At 43.0% G+C, this 22,513-nt stretch overlaps 1 protein-coding gene across 2 annotated transcripts in view; it reads left to right on the forward strand.

Annotated features, from left to right (window-relative positions):
* RHEB (Ras homolog, mTORC1 binding) overlaps nt 1-22,513 on the forward strand; it is a 40,138-nt gene that overhangs the window by 5,940 nt on the left and 11,685 nt on the right. Inside the window, exons 1-3 of one of the 2 annotated variants that reach the window (XM_032394315.1) lie at nt 2,577-2,724; nt 15,116-15,187; nt 21,089-21,156. In XM_032394315.1, coding sequence (XP_032250206.1) covers nt 2,697-2,724; nt 15,116-15,187; nt 21,089-21,156 — 168 coding nt within the window. In that variant the 5' untranslated portion in view covers nt 2,577-2,696. Of the gene's footprint in view, nt 1-2,576; nt 2,725-15,115; nt 15,188-21,088; nt 21,157-22,513 lie in introns of those variants that run through there. The other variant, XM_032394314.1, reaches the window with a different exon arrangement.

Consider the following 22,513-nt stretch of genomic DNA (forward strand, 5'->3'; position numbering starts at 1 on the left):
AGACTCTCAAGCAGACTCCCCATGGAGCAGAGCCTGACCGATGGGAGGCTCAATCCCACCACCCCAAGATCATAACCTGAGCCGAAACCAAGAGTCGGATGCTTCACCGACTGAGCCACCCAGGCGCTCCAACATACAAACTTTTTATTCGCATTTTTTAGTATCACCATCAGTCATTTTATTTACATTACAAAAAAATGTAAATATTAGAAAGCTTTAAGCTCACCATGAGTGATGCAAGTTCTCCAAAATTCGCATTTCCTCCTGAGGGTTTGAATTGGATCCTTGGCAGAGTGCTACCAGTCTTACTTGAAGTGACAGTCTCATTTCTTTCATTTCAAGAAGATGCCTGCCGAATACAAACTATTTGAAATAATGATCGCTTGTTGGTCATTCCTGCAAGTAAAAATGCTGTTCTGTGATAAAAGTGGCTATTTTCAGATCACTTCACAAACAGTGGTGCACGTGCTTTTTTTCGAGACAACCGTCACACTTCAGTATCCCGGAGCACTTTGTGTATACGTTCCATTTGGTCACACAGTATTAAAAAGGCATACTTAAGGGTCAGGATAAAATTAATCATTTTTACTGCTTCCTCAAGGACACTGTTAAGTGGAAATAGTTTGGTTTTTTAATGGCGGGAGCATGGTTGTGAAGACTGCCGTGCTTTCCACTACAGTGTGTAATCACGGTCTTGATTCGTGCTGAGGGGTACCAAGCCACCAGTGCCGCATTGCTTTTGCACCATTAGTGCAAATCTGGACATAGTGGAAGAGGCGAATAATATCTTGGTATGGTGATGGAAATAGTTTTGACCTCATGAGCCCCCTGAATAGGGCTCAAGGGACCCCCCAGAGTGTCTCTGGCTGCACTCCGACTCCTTGAACCGTGGTGTGCAGAACCTTGCTAGACTGCTCCTTGCAGTTGTGCAGAACTGGATCAAGAGTGGTTGCATCGTGGATGCTACTCAAGGGGCATGGTCACCACAGTGTTAGAGGAGCCTTCCGGAAGAGGCCCTGTCGCCTGGCAGGAGAGAGGGATGGTGGGGCAGGAAAGAACTTAACGTGCTTGGGAACTGAAGGAGGCAGGGTGACTAGCAGAGAATGTGTAAGAGTAGGAAATGAAGTTAGTTGGAGGTGGTCAGGGGCCATGGATGAGGCAGGGCCTTGCAGGAAGTTCAAGAGACCGTTCCTTCTGAGTAGTAAGCGGTGGGTTACTAGAGTATGGGGAGACTTAGGGTACCTAAAGGCAGTTGAAGTGGCCTCTGATTGTGGTGCAGTTTGGGGTGAGTGTCGTTTTTTGATCTGGTAATGGTGAGGCTCCCAGAGATTAATAAAAATTGCCACGGATGGCAACATATCAGGACCTATATGCTAATAACATGGTTTTCCAATACAAGCAGGAGAATTGGGGTGCAGGGGGGTACTTAACTACCAACAGCAACATTATCACAAAATCAGAAACCGCCATCTCTACCTGTGATTATGAAGTCAGTAACACCCAACACTTCTCTTACTTGAAGGTTTAAAATAAGGAGTTAACTTCAATATTGTCCATGAGTGGATTGTACTTTTATTTATTTGAATAAGTCAGAACTGAAGTTGGACATGATTGTGCAAGTTAAACCATTATCAGGTCTTGAGTGATCACCTTTGGGAGAACCTTTATTCTTAGTTCTAGAACTGTTTATCATGAAGTACCAGAGTAAGCCTTAAGTAATACAGTCCTCAGTCTGTCTTAACCTCATACCTGTCACAGTGCAAACTGGTGGGGACCTTTATCATGAATTGCTTGCTTGATTTGGAAATACAATTTTACATCTCAAACACAGAGGTCCTGGAATACTGTTTTTAGTATTTTAATATTGTTAAATGTATATTGGGCCTCTGATTAAAAAAAAGGGTTCCATATAAGACATTGGAATTTGAAGTCTAAATTGAGATTAATTGAGAACAGAAGCGCTAGAAGCAGACGTCTGGCGCTCTGTGGGCAAGTGAAAGCAGGGCAGTTTGAGGACCCTAATAAAATGAACTCCCTCATGTCCTCGGTTGGTTGATGTCCCCCTTAGCTCCCCGTCCCCCCTCCCTCATTTTTCTTTTTGTTGTGCTTGCTTGCTTGCAGAAAGACTCCTCAGGGACTTTTGAAACAGAAACTGGTGTTTTAACAAGATCCTGCTTCTTGCAAGATCAGAAGTTGAATGTTAACTCTACAGCGTCACAGTAAATAATTTGTGCACGTGGAGATGAAAATACTGGCTCTTACAGTTAATATAGTTTGATGAAACAAAAATGCTTTTCTAAGACTTTTATTAGATATAAATGCATCCAGTTACATTTAGAATTTATTTTAAAGAGAATATTTTAAAATATAGGTTCTTCTTTTTTCTTTTTTAAATATTTTATTTATTTATTTATTTATTTGAGAGGGGGGAGAGAGAGAGCACACGTGTGCGCAAGAGCGAAAGAATGGGGAGGGAGAATCAGGCTCCCCGCTGAGCAGGGAGCCCAGACATGGGGCTCAGTCCCAGGACGCTGTGGTCATGACCTGAGCTGAAAGCAGACGATTAACCAACTGAGCCGCCCAAGCACCCTGGTTCTTCTTCTTCTTGTTCATGACTTGTATAGGTGCCTGAGTAAAAAACCTAAGTGGCAACATTCAACCATGGTGGCTGACATCACGGGGAAGGAGGGCTCAGGATGACCACGGCAAACCAGACGCACCAAGGTAAACTGCTGATGCTCTGTGGCAGCGGGGAAGTGGGAAAACACTAGAATCTCCAGTCCACATTCTAGACAAGAACTGTATGTGGTAGGGTGAATCTCTGACCAGGCTTGTGTGGCCTTGAGTACACCAGGGGGCTGGAATGCCTGACTCTGGAGACGGCAGAGCTCTGTGAACGAAGAGCCAGAACATTACTGACATGGCTACTGGAGGAAAGGACGACCAGAAATGTAAAGTCTTGGGGCACCTGAGTGGTGAAGTTGGTTGAGCGGCCAACTGTAGGTTTCAGCTCAGGTCATAATCTCGGGGTCCTGGGATCAAGCCCCACATCCGGCTCTGTGCTCAGCATGGAGTCTGCTTCAGGATTCTCTCTCTCTTTCTCTCTCCCTCCCTCCCTCTCCCTCTCTCTCCCTCTCCCCCTCCCCCAGCTCATGTGTGCGTACTCTCTCAAATAAATAAATCTTTAAAAAAAAGAAAGAAATGTAAAGTCTTATGCTTATGTTTCAGAAAAGGTCTTCTGAGTGCATACAGGTTGAGGACCTGGGTTAATTTTCTGGGCATTTTAGTTAACCAACACTCCTGAACCACAAGTAGAGCAGTCTCTTCAGTGCTGGGTGTCACGTGTTGAGGAGCATTGCCAACTTAGAGGAGTGGTTCTTGGAGGTCATGAGCTTTCCCTGAAATCATGGGCCTGTTTTCTGGGTAAAGAGTTGGCTTCTGTCAACTATCCAAAGGACTTCAGTCCCCCAGAAGATTGAGTTGCTAAAATGATGGGTTGAAGAGGACACTGTGTGGATTAGGTGTCATATGTTATTTAGATAGGTGTTCATTAAATGTTCGAATCAGCCAGACACTGTATACTTAGTCACAGAAGCAAAGACAGTCCTGATCCCTGCCCTCAGGGAGCTTCATCTAGTGAGGGAGTCACGGGAGACTGTACTGCTACTAATAATGTGGTGGTTTTTAAAGCATTAGTGGTATGGGGTGCCCTTAAACTCTGTGAGGTAGGTATTATGATGATGATGATGATGATGATGATGCCTGTTTTGCAAATGAGGAAACTGAGCAACAACAAGGTTAAATGATTTACCCAAGGTCAAACATTTATTAAGTAGCTGAGCCAGGATCTGAATTTAAGCCATAGTTCAAAGCCAGCACTCTCATTGGGCCACTATGCAGATGATTATTTAAAGACAGTTGGGATAAATGCTTTGAGAGAAATCATCGAGGGGAGAGTTCCTGTAACCATGGGTGAGGGTAGAGAACGGTCCCTAAAGAACTGTCATTAAAGCTGGAGTTAGCCAGGCAGAGGGTGGGGGTGACTGGGGTAGGGGAAGAAGGGCAGAACCTTCCAGTCAAAAGGAGCAGCATACGCAAAGCTCCCAAAGGATGAGTGGAGCTTGGCACAGTGTGGCTGGGCCTGGGAATGGTGAACGAGGCAGAGAAGAGTAAGATGGGAGTGGGCGAGGAGGGGTTTATCTGTGTGCCGACTGTCTATCAAGAACAGCCTTGGAGGCCTTGTTGTGGAAGTTTTAGTCTTTTCCCTAGAAAGAGAGGAAAGTCACTGACGGATTTTAAGCAACAGATAAGATGATCATCTACGCCAGGATTGACAGACTTTTTTTATAAACATATTGTGTGTGTGTATATATATATATATATTAGATATTGTATTGTTGCAGTAAAGTAAGCTAGAGAAAAAATGTTACTGAGAAAATCATAAGGAAGAGAAAATACACGTATAGTACTGTAGTGTTATTTATCGGGAAAAATCTGCACATCAATGGACCTGTGCAGTTCAAACCCATCGTGTTGGAGTCAGCTGCGCTCCTGCCTTTTGTGGCCAGCAAGAGGCTGTAGATAGTACATCAATGAATGTAGCTGTGTGCCAGTGAAACCTTATTTACAGACACTTGACATTTGAATTTCATCTAATTTTCACATTGTGAAATATTACTGATTTTTTTTTTCAACCAGTTGAAAATGTAAAAACCACTTGGAGTTCCTAGGCTGTACAGAAACAGACTGTGGGCCACATTTGGCCCCTGGCCTGTAGTTTGCTGATCCTCCTGTATCCTCAAGATCCCTCCCCTCCCAAGCTCTGTGAGGTGGATGGGGCAGTGAGGGATCGGAAGTGCCAGGACCAGCCATGTGCTGAAGTTCACCGGCCCAGGTGTGAGGGACTGGTGCAGTACAGGCAGGATGACGAGACAGAGTTGAGAAGTGACGACGGGGGAATCGCCAAGGCTGGGGTGTGGAGATGTTAAGGATAACCTTCAGGCGGTTCGCACGAGGGACTGAATGAACAGTGGTGCCACTGGCTAAAGGGAGAAAGGGTGGACCAGGATTTGGGGGTGGACCACATTCATTTATGTACCTGCCAGATAGACACACTCACCTTGCTTTCTGGGTATAGCGGCCCTAGCAGGGACCCACACAGTTCCCATGGTCCTGGAGATAGGTGGCTGTGGCCAAACACCTTCCTGCTGCGGCGTTTCCCTGCTGCCTTGGAAACCAGAGCTTGCAAGACCCGCTTGGCCCCACACACCCACACTGTTCACTCCACCAGGCAGGTGGGAGATGGGCAGTTGGGCTTCATCTCTAGACTTTTTCTTTTTTTGTTTGTTAGTTTTTTAAGTAAGCTCCACGCCCGGTGTGGGGCTTGAACTCATGACCCTGAGACCAAGACCTGAGCTGAGATCAGGAGTCGGACTTTTAACTGACTGAGCCACCCAGGTGCCCCTAGACTTTTTGATTCTACATAACTGCTACCAAAATGTATGAAATGTGTTTTTATAGAAGAAATTGTTTTCTTAATCCAACCATGTTTCTGGATGACTATTATCCTAAAAAATTGGACTACACACAAAATGGACATAGCTTCTATTTTTTAAACTTCTGTGGAAGTCTTTTTGGTAGGCAGCTAAGTTCACACAAGTAGGATGTTCCTGTGCCCTTAAACCATGGTGTAGAGCAGCACTGTCCAACAGAAATATAGTGCAAGCCACATAGGGAATTTAAAATTTTCCAGTAACCACATTAAGCAAGTAAGAAGAAATAGTTGAAATAATTTAAGTATAGGTTTAATTTAGCCCAATATGTCCAAAATATTATTTCAATATATATTGAATATTTTTTATATTGTTACTTTTTTTATGCTAAGCTTTCAAGATCTTCTATATGTTTTACACTGTGTATGACACCTCTCAGGACCAACCATGTTTCAGGTGTTCACTGCCCACTGACTCCCCACTGTGGGACAGCACAGGAATAGGGAGGAATGAATTGGTGGTCATAAATGGATCATTGTAGATTCTTAAAGAACTTTTGAAGAAATAATTTTTATAAATAACCATTCGTGCTGATGTCTCATTTCATTTTCCTAATTTTTTGTTACTAGTTTTGATGAGTCTTAAACTTCATGTTCTTTAATATATTAAAGATTGTGTTATAATTTGAGGATTTATCTCGTTTGCTTTTCCCTAGCTCTTTTCCACCCTGAACCCCAGCTTTCTCCCCAATTTTGGCCACATATGTAGCAAAATTCTTTCTTCATTGTTGCCAAACATTGAATTTCCTGCAGTTTATCAGGTCTGTCCCTGCCTTCCAGCTCAGCTGTATCTCTGAATCATCCCACGGAAATGGATCTCCTGTTTCAAAACTCTTCAGGGAGATGGTTCCATAGCCTTTCTTGGCAGAATTTTGTTTTTCTTTTAGTTTAGTAACCCTGACAGTTAATAACATTCTTCATTTATGTAGCTCAAATCTTTATGTTTTAATATAAACTTATTTATTGTATTCTCCTCGGTGGCGTACATCTGGTAGCATCATGCTTGGCAATAGTAAGCACCCTGGAAGTATTTGAATGAGTAATAATTTTATGAACCAATTTTGCTTGGTCATTCTGTCTTGTCTTTGTTGTAATAATAATTGCACCTTCATTTTTTTTCTCACCTAGCATCTATTTTAAAAAATCGGGAAGGGGTGTGAGAAAGAATGAGGTGATGTCATCCCTGGTTAACTCAGGAACAAATGAGATAATTCATACGAAAATGTTTTACAAACTCTTAAAACAGTGTCTGGCTTGTAGGTTCTAGTGAACAATTAAATTTTGGATTATCTGCATCACATGCCTTCATCTGACTCTGATGGAGATGTTGTAGGGGTGGGTATGTATGTTAGAATCACGGCAAACACAGAACACACAAGAACTCTTTACGCACCGCCTATTTAAATTAGAATGGTGAGGTAAGTGTATTTTTTCAAAAGGCTTCCTTGGTGACCCTGATATATATATATATATATATATAAAATATGCGTATCACCCCACCCCCTCAAAAAAGCAACAACCTGCCATTGACAGAACCACACATTGACTAAAGTGGGTGCGGTATTGTAGTAAGCGTCCACTTGGCATTGTGTATCATCTGAAGAACATTGTTGAACCTTTATACAGTTCATTGTTATTCTAGCCCTTTTAATAATATGTTCAGGTTGCAGTCCATTTATAACCCCAGGTGATTCTGCAGTCTTTCTGCTGTTTGCAAACTGGGTTGTTTTATTGATGTCCCTTCTATTGGTGGTTCCCAGAGAAACACCTTCCTGGTATTCATGCCCTATCCCTGTGACACTCTTGAATTAGCAGAATGCTGCAGATATAATGATGGGCTGGTGCCAGACTTTACTCCTTAAGAAATCAGCAACTGCTGCTTTTGTGTTCTCTGGAACTGTTAGTAACATGTGGGCATGCTAGGCGAGGAGGATGTGTGGAAGGTGGAAGGCCCAGCTGGCCCAGCTTAGGCTAGCCGCCACCCCCACCCTCCCCCCCGCACCAGGGAGTGACTGCCAGACGAGCAGAGGGCCCAGCTGAGCCCAGCTTTGGTTGTAGAATTCAAGAACAGATGACGTAGCTGTTGGTATTAGCCACTGAGTTTTGGGGTGGTTTGTTACACAGCAGTGGATGACCAAGCAGTTGGTCATTTACTGCTGGGGGGGGGTGTATTTTTATACTTATAAAAATACTGATTTCTTTATCGTGTTTTTTTTTAAGTAATCGCTACACCCAAAGTGGGGCGCGAACTCACGATCCAAGATCAAGAGTCGCATGCTCCACCAATTGAGCCAGCCAGGCGCCCCTGTCATGTTATATTGAGGCTTTAGCTGAAATAGTTGTTAGTATCTGTCATTTTTTTAGATTACAGATTAATTTATTAGGTGTAATTATTGAATGCATTTTTCTCCAAAGCTGATTATTTTAGTCTTAAGAGCAGTTAATAGTATTGCTACTAATGGGGACATTTAGTGAGGACTTATTATGTACCAGCTACTCCCCACGTATTTTCATTTAAACCTCACAGCCATCTATAAGGTAGGTCCTGTTATTACCTCCAGTTTACAAACAAGGAGAAAGACTCAGAAAAACTGCTCGCAGTGACGTAGCTAAACTAGTAAATGTCTTCCTTTTTTTAATATACTTTTTTAAATCAACTTTTATTGATGTATTATTTACATATAATAAAGTATGCATTTTAAGTGTAAAGTTACATGAGTTTTGAGAGATTTATTCACCTGTGCAACCATTACTCCAAAATACAAAACGTTTCTGTCATCCCAAAACGTTCCCTTATACCCCACCCCCACTCCACTCCCAGGCAAGCATGGATCTGCTGTCTGTCACCAGGGATTAGCTTTTCTTGTTCTACAGTTTTCATATAAATGGAATCATACAGTAAATACTCTTTTTGTCTGGCTGCTTTCAGAAAGCGTGATGTTTTTGAGATTCATCCGGTTGTCGCATTTGTAAGTAGTTTCTTTTTATCGCTGATGAGTATTCTCTCATATGGCTATGTCATGATCTGTTTCTCCCATCACCTGTTGATTGTTTCCAGTATTTAACTACTAAGAATAAAGCTGTGAGAAGTATTTCTTATGTCTTTGTGGACGTGCAGTTATTTTTCTTTGGTAAATACCTAGGAATGGGGTTGCACAGGCTACATATATGTTAAGTGTATAATTTTGTTGGAATACCAAGCTGTTTCCCAGTACATTTGTACCATTTTACACTTCCACCAGCAACAAATGAGAGTTCCATCCTCGCTGATGCTCAGTATCCTCGAACTCTTTAACTTCAGCCATGCTAATGCTGTAGGTTGTGGTTTTATTTGAATTGTCCCAGTGCTGGGGAGGTTGAGCGTCTTTTCATTTACCTGTTGGTAATTCATAGATCTTTTGTAAAGTGTCTGGTCAAGTCTTTTGCCTCTTTTATTGGGTTCCTTTTGAGCTATTTTGCATAACAGACACAGAAAGTAGCTCAATGGTTGTGGGGGGCTGGGGAGCACCCAGGGGAATGGAAGTGACAGCTGACAGGTATGGGGTTCCTTTTTGGCGTCATGAAAATGTTCTAAAATTGGTTGTGGTGATGATGGCACAGCCCTGTCAATATGCTAAAAACTTAATTATGCTCTTTAAGTGGTTAAATTATATAGTATATGAATTCTTTCATATTAAAGTTGTTTAAAATCAAAAGGCAAAAGAAGTGTATTCATTTCCCGGGGCGGCTGCAAGAGAGCAACACAAATGGCAGGTTAGGGGGCTGGAACAACAGACCTTTATCATCTCACAGCTGTGGGCTCAGAAGTCTGAACTCAAGGTGTGGACAAGGTGTGACTTAGGGTGATCAGTTAAGTTTGAATTTGTTTCCTGAGGACAGTGCTTTCTTAGGCTTTAGTGTGCAGCTGAATGGGAGTGGAGCTTGTTAATACTCTCGGGAGGTTAGGTTGGGGCTCACTAATTTGCATTTGTAATAGGTTACCCTGGGATGCTGCTGGGACCACATTTCCACTACTACTGCAGGAGGAAAGGGGGCTCCAGGGAAGATTCCTAAGGCCTTGGGACAGCCAGGGGGAAGGCGGAAAGACCATAGATTGAGAATAGTTGTTAACCAATCTGGTTGCAGAATTTTTCTGCAGCTGAGCTCAACAGGCTCACCAAAGGGCAAATGATTAGATTAACATCAGAGGGTTTTTCAAGGAGCCCAGAGAAAGGAAATTGGAGGGTAGACAAGATAGTAGTGGACAGTGATTTATCTTGGGGCTTAAAGTGATAGGCAAAGAAGTGAAACGTGGTGGAGATTGGAGATTCAGGATAGTATCGTTTAGAGTAGTATATTTCTGACCTTTGTGACTGCAGCGTGCAGTGAGAAACCCATTTTACATTGTGACCCAGTCATAAATGTTTGATAACTGAAAGAAGAATTTTAATAACTTTATTCTTTGCAGTCCACTCTGGTGTTCTCTTTCTTTAAAAACAGTGCTGATGATGGGGCGCCTGGGTGGCTCAGTCGGTTAAGCATCTGCCTTCGGCTCAGGTCATGATCTCAGAGCCCTGGGGTCAAGCCCTGCATCGCATTGGGCTCCCTGCTCAGCAGGGAGTCTGCTTCTCCCTCTGTGCTCGCTCGCTCTCTCAAATAAATAAAATCTTTATTTAAAAAATAAAAACAGTGCTGATCATAGCTCAGTATATTAATTTCATGACCTGGTGGGTTACAGCCCCTGGTTTGAAAACATTGCTTCCAGAGATGTCCTAGATAGAGTCAGAAAGTAAGGGCGCTGGGAGACTGTGCCGTCCTGCTTGTGGTTGGTAAGAGGGAGGTTGCAGGTGTTGGGAGGTGGAGTCGTATGGGAGGGGTGACCAGCCAGTGTTTCGTGGTGTGCGCGCTAGGTGGCGTGAAGATAATTATCAGTGGCAATACCAGTGAAGCTTTGAAGCTAAACTATTAGCTTATGTATGTGGACAGCGGGGTCCCATAAGGTGATGTTGAGAATTTGAGGTGTAAAGGAAAGCAGTCCTCGGAATGGATTGTGTCCCAGATACATTACATTGTTCCCAGTGGACCCTTGTGCCAAATGACTTGACAGACTAGTTGATAGATTGAAACCTACTCCTTCCCTTTAGGTCCCAATGAACAAGTAACGTGTCAGCTGTTCCACAGAATGCTGGTTGGGGGTGTGAGATGGACGTAATATATAAAAGTAATGGGGTTTTTTAGGAGAATAACCATGAAAACTAGTTCAGAATTAATCTGAAAGCTCTTAAAATGTTTTATATACAATGCCTATTTTGCAGTAATCACAAGTGTGAGAAATTTGGTCAACAACCTTGCAGGTATGTCTTCCGTAATGAAAATACCAGGTGAACAAACTTACTGGCCGTATTATCCTTGGCAAGAAATACATAAATGCTGTGTTTACCTGGTAGAAGTTTAGAAGAAACTTATTAAAAATGATCTGTAGGATTTTTTTTTAAGTTAAGGTGGCCTTTAGTCTGGCAGAAGACTATTTCGAAGGTAGTTGTGGCCTGTTGGGATATATTGTTTTCACACCTTTTTAGTACGATGTTATTGTCATAAAAGGAGTAATCCGTGCCTCTCTTTGTATTGATAACACGCATCTGGGTACGCGCTGCCTTTCAGTTTATTTCAGATCACTCCTGGATTGTTTTCATTCAACATTTCTCCAGAGAGTTGATCTGGAATTTGAGGTCCTCCTCAGGTTGTACAAATTTATGAGCCTAGAGAACATGAAACATCTTCAGGAAATAACTATAGTGTTTCAGAATCTGAGTTTGATGAATGCAGAGGCCAAAGTAAATGTATGACGTTATAACGAGGGGAAAATGTTAAAGGTGATGAGGTAAAGAACATCGTTTGTACATCAACAGTGCCTCTCGTAGCTGCAGGCGAACTGCACAGAAGCGTGACCTAAGAGCCAGGCTGCTGCTCTAGAGCACAGCGATGTCCCTGGAAGCCAGAAACTGCTGGAACCAGGACTGGGAACATTACGAGCAGTGGGATTTGTTTACTAAGATTAATATGAAAATTTCAACACTAGTTGTTTAATAATTCTGCTTTTTAATGGAAACAGCAAAAAACCTGCTGTGTCATGTCAGCAAATGTAGTCTTCCTGTCCTTTCTTAATATAAATAATTAATGATCTCCCCTTAGGGGAGAGGACCAGGGAGGAGAGACCCAGGGAAGGCTCAGGCTTTTCTACAGTCCTCCTCTGCTAATGGACAGTCCCCTTCTCCCAGGATCAAGCTGATTGAGAAAGGCAATTTGCTCCCTACAGACTAGGGTTTTAAATTCAGGTGTCCCAGTTACTCGTGAAGACGAGAATTTGCCGTCACCCTGCATCCTGATTTGGGTTGGACTACACTGTCTGCTTGTGCTGGAATGATTCTTCGCGTTTTTCAAGTCAAATGTTAGTTGAGCCTGCCAAATATTTTCTGCCCTTCGTGATGCAAACAAGGAACTCTTTGGATAGGTACCAATAATTATATTTTTAAAACGTGGTCCACTTGTTTATCTGAAACTCCATTGTTGCACTTAATCTCATGCGATCTTACTTAATGTAACTTTCTTCAATTTCCTGTGGTAACTCCCGAGGTTCTTGTCCCCGTCCCCTCACTCCCGCGGTGAGGCCTGTCTTTGACAGCTGTGTGCCTGCCCTCCCCTTGGGGGGCTTATCACGTACACCGTACTTAACCCCTTTCTTTCACTATTTTTAATCCGGTTCTACTTTGGAAAATGTGTAAAAATCCTTTTAATCCCTTGTAACTCTTGCCCGTTTACCTTCAGAAAAAATTACCGTCTGCTTTCTTCCTTCCCTCTGTCCATTTACAAGCCAGAACCCCCCCTCCCCCCCCCCCCCCCCCCCCTTTCCAAACCCCCCCCCCCCCCCCCCCCCGTAGCCTACAGAAGGGTTTCAAAAGCCCACCAGAGTGCCTAGAAGTACTCTTCAGGAGCCCCAAAAGAAGTTTCTTCTCTCTAATTAAATTTCTTTTGCTTCAAGCCGTAGCATTCAATGTAAATAAGAATTTTCTTATTCCTTAAACTTAATAGTTTTTTCCTTGCTATTTCATTACATAAAATAGTTGTGCTGTATTTTAAGCTAAATGCTCTTTATGAGCTAGTTTAGATAACGTGGTTTCTTTTGAACACAGTCCCTTTGCAGTGTGTGGGCTCCTGGATGACCCCTGCATCCTGTAGAGCACGGGCAGGCCTGTGGTTGGCTACCAAATACGACAGAACTGTTTCTTAATTCCTGTTGAACTGTGTTTCCTGGTCACGTATGTATATAAAATTGAGATCTTGTGTAGTATCTGGAGTGTATGAGAGTGCCCTTAGGGCATGTGAGTTTTAATTTCAGTCACGTGTTCGGAAATGACAGTGTCTGCAGTGCGTCCGCCACCACGCTGGTCTCAGTGGGCTAATGAGTTGGAGATAACGTCTGATAATGTCAGGCACTAAAAAGAAACAAAGCAGGATGGCAGTGATCGCTATGACCGGTAGGGAGTGGGCGCCACCATAGATGGGGCGGTCTTAGCGGAGGCTTCTCTGGAGAAGGGACGTTTGATCCCAGACCAGAATAATGACAAAGTGCGTCATGTGCGGAGATCTGCGGAGATGGCTGAAACAAAGGGACGGGGGATGTGAGTGGGGCCTGAGCGGGTCTGGGCAGAGGGGTGGTGGCGGAGAGAGGTTAGGGTGATAGGCAGAGCAGGGCCTGGGCAGGGAGGGCCTGGTGTTGTGGGCCTTGGTTAGGAGTTGGGAATTTATTCTAAGTGCAGTGAGGATTTTAAGCAGGGAGGTAACATGTAATTGTCAAAAGCTCTTGGAGGCTGCTTTGTAGAGAATGATTTCAGGTTTTAATAATTCCAGAAACATTTGAGCTGTGTGTTGAACTGCTTGTGAGGAGTAGAATAGGCCTGCCTACTTGGGGGTTTTTTAGTTGTCTCCCCACAGCTCCCGCTCTTAAACTGGTTTATTAATTCATTGATTTCTAAGTATGTAGGGCCTGCCTTTGTTGGGAAAACATGCCACCTGTCAGCTGCCCTCTGCACAGACTGGGGGGGGGCAAGCACAACCTAAACCCCAGGGGCAGAAGGTTCCTGGTACAACCAACCTCTCTCCCTGAAGATCTTTTGAGATGGAAGTTCAGTGAGACGCAGCAAGCGTGTGGAGCACGTGTTTAAAATTCATAGTGCTCTGAGGGGCCGCCTGGCTGGCTCAGTCAGAAGAGCGTGCGACTCTTGATCTCAGGGTGGGAGATTCAAGCCCCACGCTGGGTGTAGAGATTACTTATAAATAAAATGCTGCGATACCTGGGTGGCACAGTCCGTTAAGCAGCCGACTCCTGGTTTCGGCTTGGGTCGTGATCTCAAGGCCGTGAGATCGAGCCCCACATGGGGCTCCACGCTCAGGAGGGAGTCTGCTTGAGATTCTCCCTCTGTCTCTGCCCCTCCCCCCCAGCCCCTGTGCTTGCTCACGCGTGCGCTCACTCTCTCAGATAATTAAATATTTTAAAACCATAGCATCTTTTTAAAATGTGCTCTGAGAATGTACAAGAGAAGAAAGGGTTTGGGGTGAAATTCAGGAAGGACCACTTCTGTCATTTCCTGGACTATTCTTGCACTGTCTTTACAGAGTCCCTTGGTCTAAAGTCCTTGAGTAGAAATTTTAGGTAACGAATAGAGGGGTGAGAACTTAGGGCTCTGGCTCTTGATTTCTTAGCACACAGCTCAATTATTAGCAGTGCTTTTGTGAAGTCCAGAACATTTCTTAATTGTCTTCTGTGTGACAGACATCACTAGGCCTTTTGACACTGAATGGTGAAGACAGGATTTCTACCTTCAAGGAGTTTTTTATGTTTTGTTTTTTAAAGATTTTATTTGACAGAGAGAGACACAGCGAGAGAGAGAACACAAGCAGGGGGAGCGGGAGAGGGAGAAGCAGGCTTCCCGCGGAGCAGGAACCCGATACGGGGCTCGATCCCACCCTGGGATCATGACCTGAGCCGAAGGCAGACGCTTAACGACTGAGCCACCCAGGCGCCCCTTCAAGTAGTTTTTTAAATAAAGACTTCTGTTACATATTCTCAGTTTCCCCTCTTTAAAAGCTGTACCTGGTAACATTTCTAACAGCCATATATGGAAGAGCCCAAAGAAATAAATCCTGTCTTACTAATTTCTGTATTAAAATTAATACCCACATTTCAGGGACACCAGAGGAAATTAGCTTAACTTAGACCTTATTTCAGAGTTTGTTTACCTTTAGCAGAATATGTGATATGCTTGTTGGTCAGTAATATTTGTTAATGGGACAAAAGTGTTTAATTCATAATAGCTTAATTGCTTAAATTCCTCTCGTATAGAGCAAATTCATGAAATTTATTTCCTTTTTAAAATTGCCCAGAAGTTAATTAAAAGAATGTGTTGTGATCCCAGTACTTTCCGTCTCTTCATCTTGTTAGAATGGGGTTTTTTGTAAAATAGTAGAATTAAATTTTTTGTTACTTTAATATGCCAATACATACTGAGCTTTTGCTCTCTTTTATAGGGAAATCCTCATTGACGATTCAGTTTGTTGAAGGCCAATTTGTTGACTCCTACGACCCAACCATAGAAAACAGTAAGTATTGTTTTGAAGGGTTTATAAACTGAGAAGCCTGCATTCTTCACACAAACAGCCATTGTGTGTTCCTGGAGGCTTCGATGGCAGGGCTTCTTGGGGGTAAACCTATAGATCTCCAACTGGGGTCCCAAAAAGCTTCCAAAAGTTTGATCCAATTCACACTAAATGGGTTTTTATTCAGTGTCCAGATCCCACCATCTAGAAATTGTTACTCAGTTCCATAGGAATCCAGTCCTACAGTGAACCTCCTATCCCAGACTCTGCTTCAGGAAAACAAGAATAGAGAGCACAATCTTTTTTTTTCCCCCTCCTTCTCAGCAGTAGCCCTTCTTAAAGATTCCATGCTTGAAAAGAAAGGACGAAAACACTCCAGATCCTTTGTACCTTACTCTTATGGAATCACTAGCCCTTCCCCCACCCCTACCCCCCCAACCCCTTCCAATCCTGAAGGGTTGAAAGAAGGCTGTGGAGAAGTGAGCTATTCTGGGATGGGGAGAGCAGTTGCAGCATGAAAACAAAGATGGCTCTAAAGTCTATTGGCATTTCAGGCCATGTGCAGAAAACACCAGAGAACAGGACCAGCCACAACCTTTACCTTGTCCGCTTTCAATCCGTGGTTTCAGAATCTTCCTGAAGGATTCTAGGACCATGAGAGTCTTGATTCTAGGATCATGGAAGAAAACCTGAAGCATTTCATCTAGGGAGGCTGGTTTGTTGGAAGCTGGTCTTGTTTCAAGCGATCTTAAAACCCTAAGTAGACCCTAGAACCAGTCGTCTCGGATTCTTGATACCTGGACTTAACCCAGGATTTGTCACCAGGAACATACACATTTAAACATGGAATTCTTCAAAACCTGATGGGCATATTAGACATGAAGCTGACTTAACAGTCAGGTTCATACACTTCAGCAACTAGATTTGTAGACCTCACCTGCCCAGAGCTTGCAAGAGAGACTTCAAAAGAGGCTTACAACAGGGAGTTGACAAACTATGGCCTATAGGCCAGAAAGACCCACTGCCCTTTTGTACAGTGCATGCACAAAGAATGGTTTTTATTTTTTTTAATAATTAAAAAAGTCAAAAGCATGGGGTGCCTGGGTGGCTCAGTCGTTGAGTGTCTGCCTTTGGCTCAGGTCATGATCCCAGGGTCCTGGGATTGGGCCCCGCATCAGGCTCTCTGCTCAGCGGGAGGCCTGCTTCTCCATCTCCCACTCCCCCTGCTTGTGTTCCCCTCTCTGTGTGTCTCTGTCAAATAAATAAATAAAATCTTTAAAAAAAAAAAAATCAAAAGCAGAATATTTGTGACCTGTGAAAGTTACGTGAATTTCACATTTCAGCGTCCATAAATAAAGTTTTATTGGAACACAGCCATGTGCATTCATTCATACAGTGTCTGTGGCTGCTTTTGTTCTACAATAGCAGAGTTGTTGAATACTTGCAACAGAGACTGTTTGGCCCTTTACAGGAAGAGTTTGCCCACCTCTGACTTAAAATATGCACCCATCCTTCATGTCCCAGTATTCTGGTGGCAAGGAAGCCTGTTGGTTGCTAACCCGACTCTGGGAAGACCCGGGTTTGAAAGTAACCTGTTGGTATCCGGAAAGGAGGAGTCCTGACTACATACACATCCTGTGTTGATTTGTTTGGCTGTCACTTACAGAATAGTATGTATGCCAGTGGGAGGAGCAGATTAATTTGAATGCTACGTGAACAAGTTTGGTTTTCTCTCCATTGTAATAGGAACGCAAGAAAATTGTGGTCATGGCCTTAATATTTGCTATATGTAACTGTTTAGAATTGTGTGTCCTTAAAGAGAGATAAGGCTCATTTGGGCATTTTATTCATAGAATAGTAGAATATAGTTTTCTTGGTAGGCCCTGCTCATAAAAGTGGTTCTTTTAATTGTGTGTCGTTGTACCACTTAAAGTTGAGGTGAAGGGAAAGTCATGGTGTTGTATATAAATAGATTTTCTTTATATGTAAGTAGTTGATCCAGTGAATGTCCAGCTTTCTTACCTTGATATTATCGCAGAAATTGAATGAGGTGACCCTACTTTGAAGGCTGTCGACATCATCTTTAATTGTGTTTTTAATGTTTCCTATCTAATACTTAGTGTTCAGTAATAGACTTTTTCATCTCAAAAATGGACTAAAAATATTTATTAAAGTCTTTAGGCAGGAGCGAAAATGAATATCAGGGTAGATGAATGGCTTAAAAGTTCATGAGGCATATGCAGACATGAGTTTCTGTTTACCATGCTTCTGACCATCTAACCAAGGCAGAAACCCTTCCTCCACCTTATTCTCCACTGTTTGGTCAAAAACACTGTTCAGTGATTACAGGGAATGAGAAATGGAACGGTTGTCGTAAGCCTGTTGCTAACAAATGAATGGATGGTTTTAAGAAGCACCGCACTCTGTAAATCTGGAAATAATCCGGTAATTATTTTACACTTAACTTTATAACCTAGACCAAGTGGTTCATAACAGACATTCAGTGGTGACACAGCTCTATGAAGCATCACCACAAAAGCAAAAATTCTGGGACTGTGTCACCTTTTAAAACGGAATATAAGAAAATAACATCAATAAGTTATTGATTTTCTAGTTTGGGGAAATTTTTATACCAAAAATACTGCCTACGCAAATGTGCTTTTATTATCTACTGTATTGTTAATCTAACAACTCAATACAAACCAAATTGCTATGGTGAAATTTAGTAGCAGTAGTTTATAAATTAAGGAGGAATAGCAATTTACAACTCCTGCCATCTCAAGGTGGTATTGTTGATGCACTAATAAACCTTCCCAGAAAATTGGAAAGTTCTAATTAGGAGCTTTGCAGCATTATCAAGCATTGCATGGTGGGTGGGCTTCTCAGTAGGATATGAATTAGGAGTCCTCAATACACTTTAGTAACACAAATCTTACTTTATGAATTCCAAGTTTTAGAAATCTATTGCCTTGCTTATTTTAGTAGGCTTTACTAGTAAGTAGCTATTAGTCTGCTCAGGGCAATTTCAGGATTTTCTGTTGGAAATTGGATTAATTTCTCTAGTGATTGAAAAAGGGAGGGGGAGGGAGAGAGGGTTCGAGGAAAGTGAGACAAGGAGAAAGCCAGCTTTCTGCTGCTGCAGGAGGTTGGACACAGAGCACGCAGAAGAATTGGTTCCTAGTTTATGGAACTGACAAATCTCTACACTTCCTTTTTTTTCTATAGTAATAAGAAGAGGCAGTTTTCTGTGACAGATGGAAGGGCCTCGATTTCATTTTACTGCTGTGCGTTGGAGGATTTACATCCTTTTTATGTGCAAGAATATACTAAAACATTGATTAATAATTTTATTTCGTACATCTTATGTACAATTACACGTCCTCCCTTTCTACTCTAAGCTCGTGGCCAGTATTTCTCCCGTCTCCTTGGCTGAGTCTTCATCATCTGGACCTGGCAGCGTAGGGTGCCCATGGGCTCCGACATCAGGCTCAGGCTTTCTCTCTGCTTGGTCACCAGCGATCAGCCCCTCTCTCCGGGAATTTGCTGGTCTCACAGTAGCCCCAGCCCCACCCTCTGCCCCGAACTCTGGGCTTTTTTATTTAGCTGCCCTCACTTCCCCTTGGGTGTAGGCTTCTTTGTTTCCGTCCTCCCCCATCCCCAGTGCTCCTCCCCCAGGCTTTCCCGAATTGGTAAATGGCGACTCATAGGTCTCCTTGCTCAGACCAAAAACCTTGGGAGTTGTCCTGCCTCTCCATCTTCTCACACCCTACTTCCAGCCAGTCAGAGATCCTTCTGGGCTCTACCTTTGACTACACCCAGAATTCCACCCTGGCTCTCCACCCCTCTCTGCCCCACTGACCCAGACCACCGTCGTCCTCAGATCCCGAGTCTGTATAGGCACTGTACTGTGGGCTCCCACCAGTGGCCTCTGCCGCTCTTGTCCAGTTCTGTTACTCACAGCATAGTTAGAGCCATCTCTTTTAAATATAAATCAGACCAGGTTACTCCCCTACTTAAAACCCTTGGTTTCCCATCACATTTAGAATAAAACTCTGAAGTCCTTACCGTCTCCTATAAGGTCTTCTGCCTCCTCCCCAACCTGATTACCTGCCCACTACTGTCTCAGCCTCTGCTGTGCCGACCTTCTTGCTTTTTCTCATGGCGCTTTGTCACTCGCTGTTTGATCTCCGCCTGGATGCTCCTCTCCCAGAGAAGATGACTGACAGTGTCTGGGTCTGCCTTCCTTCCCCGGGGCTGGAAGCTCACTGAGGTCAGCTGCAGTATTTCGAGAGCACCCAGAACAGTGCTTCTGGGGATAATAGGTACTCAAGAAATAAATCTTGCATGAATGAATGATGTTTTCATAGTAATTACATTCTACTTCGTAACCACAATTACTTAGTTCTAATTGGAGGTTACTTGTTCTATTGCTCACCGCTGTTACGTCCCTAATTTTCACCAAGTCTAAAATGCACATTTTGGGCTTACCTGAGTAAGGTGTCCGTGGCAGGTATTCCCACAGGAATATCATGACTGCCCCCTGGCTGACAGTGATCGAAAGCGCAGTCAATGCAAGATGCATCCCAAGTTCAGAGAGGTTGCAATGTGGAAAAAAAAAAATACAGTAGAATTTTTTCTTAGAATTGACGAAACCGAATATATTGGGTACGCCCTATCTTGAAATACTTGGATTCAGTTTTCATCTGATTTAATTATTCCCTAAAGTGGTCGTCTCCATCAAAGGCACAAGAATGAGAGAAAGTGTGGCAACCTGCTTGGGTGGCCTGGTCTGTGATTTTTGCCCACCTGCTTCCCGCACCCCTGCTTGCACTAGGAGGCTACGATGCTAGCATGAGCATCCCTTTCTCTCCCTGTGGAACTCAGCATTCAGATAAGATCTCCTCTCTATCCCCCTTGTCACTTAAAGTTTTCTCTCCTAGTATTCCTGTGTCTGTTTCTGCTTTCCTTTTTGGCTGTGGGAGACCGTGGGCAACAGTGGGTCCTCTCCCAGCCGTGCAAGGGATAGATTCTGCTGCACAGTTCTAGTGAAGTAGAGTGGGCAGCCAGGAGATTGGAGGACTCGCATGTCTGAGACAAATGGCTGGGACCGGGAATGCAGAAGACATCAGTTCCCTTTCGTTGCCAGGGTTCCAGATGGTTACACTTTAATAATCTGTTACTATTAATAGTTCTTTCCTCTTTTGTCTGCATTTGTTTGAAGTCTATCTCCTCAGAATTCTGAATTGACTTTTCCGGAAGTTACTTGAGTCTGGTTTTTTTTCCCCCCTTGGTGTAGGGAAAAGAAGTTGTCACAAAATTGCTTGGATCCTTAAGCTGAGTGGGCATGATGGCTTCACGAAGAACACCTGTTCCATTGCTGTTTTATCTGTCAATAAAATTGTTAATTTTTTTATGTACTGAAAGTTCTCAACACTGCAGTTAATATTGGCTCTTTGTGCTCTGACACCAGACTTCCTATAAATTAATGAAAAGTTTTGTGCTTTGGGTTCATTCTAGATCTCAAACTTAATGTCATGTATTTCACTTTTTCACAAGAGGAAGGCCTAGCCATAGATAGAGCACTCAAATGCCTTATAGGATATGAATTGTTGCCTAATTTCAGTTCCTTTGATAAAGGTTCAAGGCGTAGTAAACCTTGATTTTCATCAGTCAAGCCAGTATTTCTTAGTTAAATAGTGGAAGTGGGGAAGAACCTGTAAACTCGGGGTGATCTGTTCCATTTTGTTTTATGGGATCTTTTTATGAACTTATTAGGGACTCTGCTTAGTTGGTCATCAGTGTTCAAGCTTTAAGTGATCTAAAGTCAACTTTTTTTTTTTTTTTTTTAAGATTTTATAAAGTCAACTTTTTAAACTAATATTTAATTCCTTTTTTTCCCTGTAGCTTTCACAAAATTGATCACAGTCAATGGACAAGAATATCATCTTCAACTTGTCGACACAGCGGGGCAAGTAAGTCTCTAGTGTCTCAGAATCTTCTCACTGTCCTTCTGTCTGGCAGTCCCGGCCCCACCATCGATGCTTCAGCACAACAGCAATGCCAAGGAAACCCTTCGGGGTTTATTAACGGGCTGTCTACCAAGACATTTATGGCAGTTTTTCCAAATCATTAACTTGCTCTTCTACTTTAGAATTGTGTGAAATATACTCATAGCATTGGGAAGGTTTGTATTTATCCGTAGGATAGTGTATTTCCGTTTTGTAAACTTGCGTTCTATATCAGGATCCTATTAGTACTTTTTTCTTCCTTTCTAATATGTATGTTACATCAAGACAAAAGTAAGTCTTTTCCAGAGGAAAGGCATGAGAAAGGTATAGGGCAGAAAGGAGCTGGTTTATAGATAGGTCACATGATTACTAGATTAGGGAGTGTAGATTTGATTTGTAGATAGTAGGTAATTGCCAAAGATTAAGTAACCAAAAAAATAAAAATAAACCAACACCATAGTCACAGTTTAACATAGTAGGGATTTGAGGAATGGAAGACCAAGGGAATTGACTAGAAGCAGTGGGTGAAAGAAGTTCAGAGAACTTGAAGAGTACAAAGAAACCCCTTAACCCTGATGGCTAAACTTCCCCATTCCCATGGCGCCCAGTCCAGCCTTTACTAGAAACCGTTCTGTTGGGCTGAATCTGTTAAACAGTTGCCGGATGTGGGGATGTTGGTCTCTGAGTCCTTCCTTGCATCTTACAATCGACAAAGGATCAGACTAGCAGGAGGGTGCGTGTAGTGTAATCTAGTCTGCCATGTTAAATGGAGGCTTTTCTTCTGGAACCTGGGGAGATTGAGATAGACCTAGAATGGTGTGGCCTTCTTATGGGTTTGGAATGAACTCCCTCTGCTTTATGTTTTGAAGTGAACACAGAAGCAAAGTGTAGCCCCCTAGTGAAGCAAGAAAATAGCTATATTGAGGGGGGTGAGCACTGAAGAAACCCTGGAGTTTCAATTCTGGAAGCTTCAAAGAAAATAAATGGGATGTGTATATCGTAGAGATCTACCACGTGTCTCCCTCGTTCACCCTACACATGCCCCCTGGTGGTGGGTATAATGGGCTTCCGTCACCAGGCCTCACGATGGCTGTCTTAGAGCTGAGCCGTCCTAGGCTCTTACTCTGCAGGTACCTGTCAGTGACAGAAAGGGGGTATGGAACTTAAAGGAACAAGGGGAGCAGTAGAAGTCTTCATAGGAGAGAGAGGATGTGGAGGACACAGCTTATTTTAGAAGTTACCATAGAAGAGCCTCTGGGATAAGACATTGTATTGGATTCTCAGAGTTTGTATCTTTTATGGTTAAGGTGACTGTGTAATT

This window comes from Phoca vitulina, unplaced genomic scaffold (assembly GCF_004348235.1).
Source record: "Phoca vitulina isolate PV1807 unplaced genomic scaffold, GSC_HSeal_1.0 scaffold80, whole genome shotgun sequence".
NCBI classification, from domain to species: domain Eukaryota; kingdom Metazoa; phylum Chordata; class Mammalia; order Carnivora; family Phocidae; genus Phoca; species Phoca vitulina.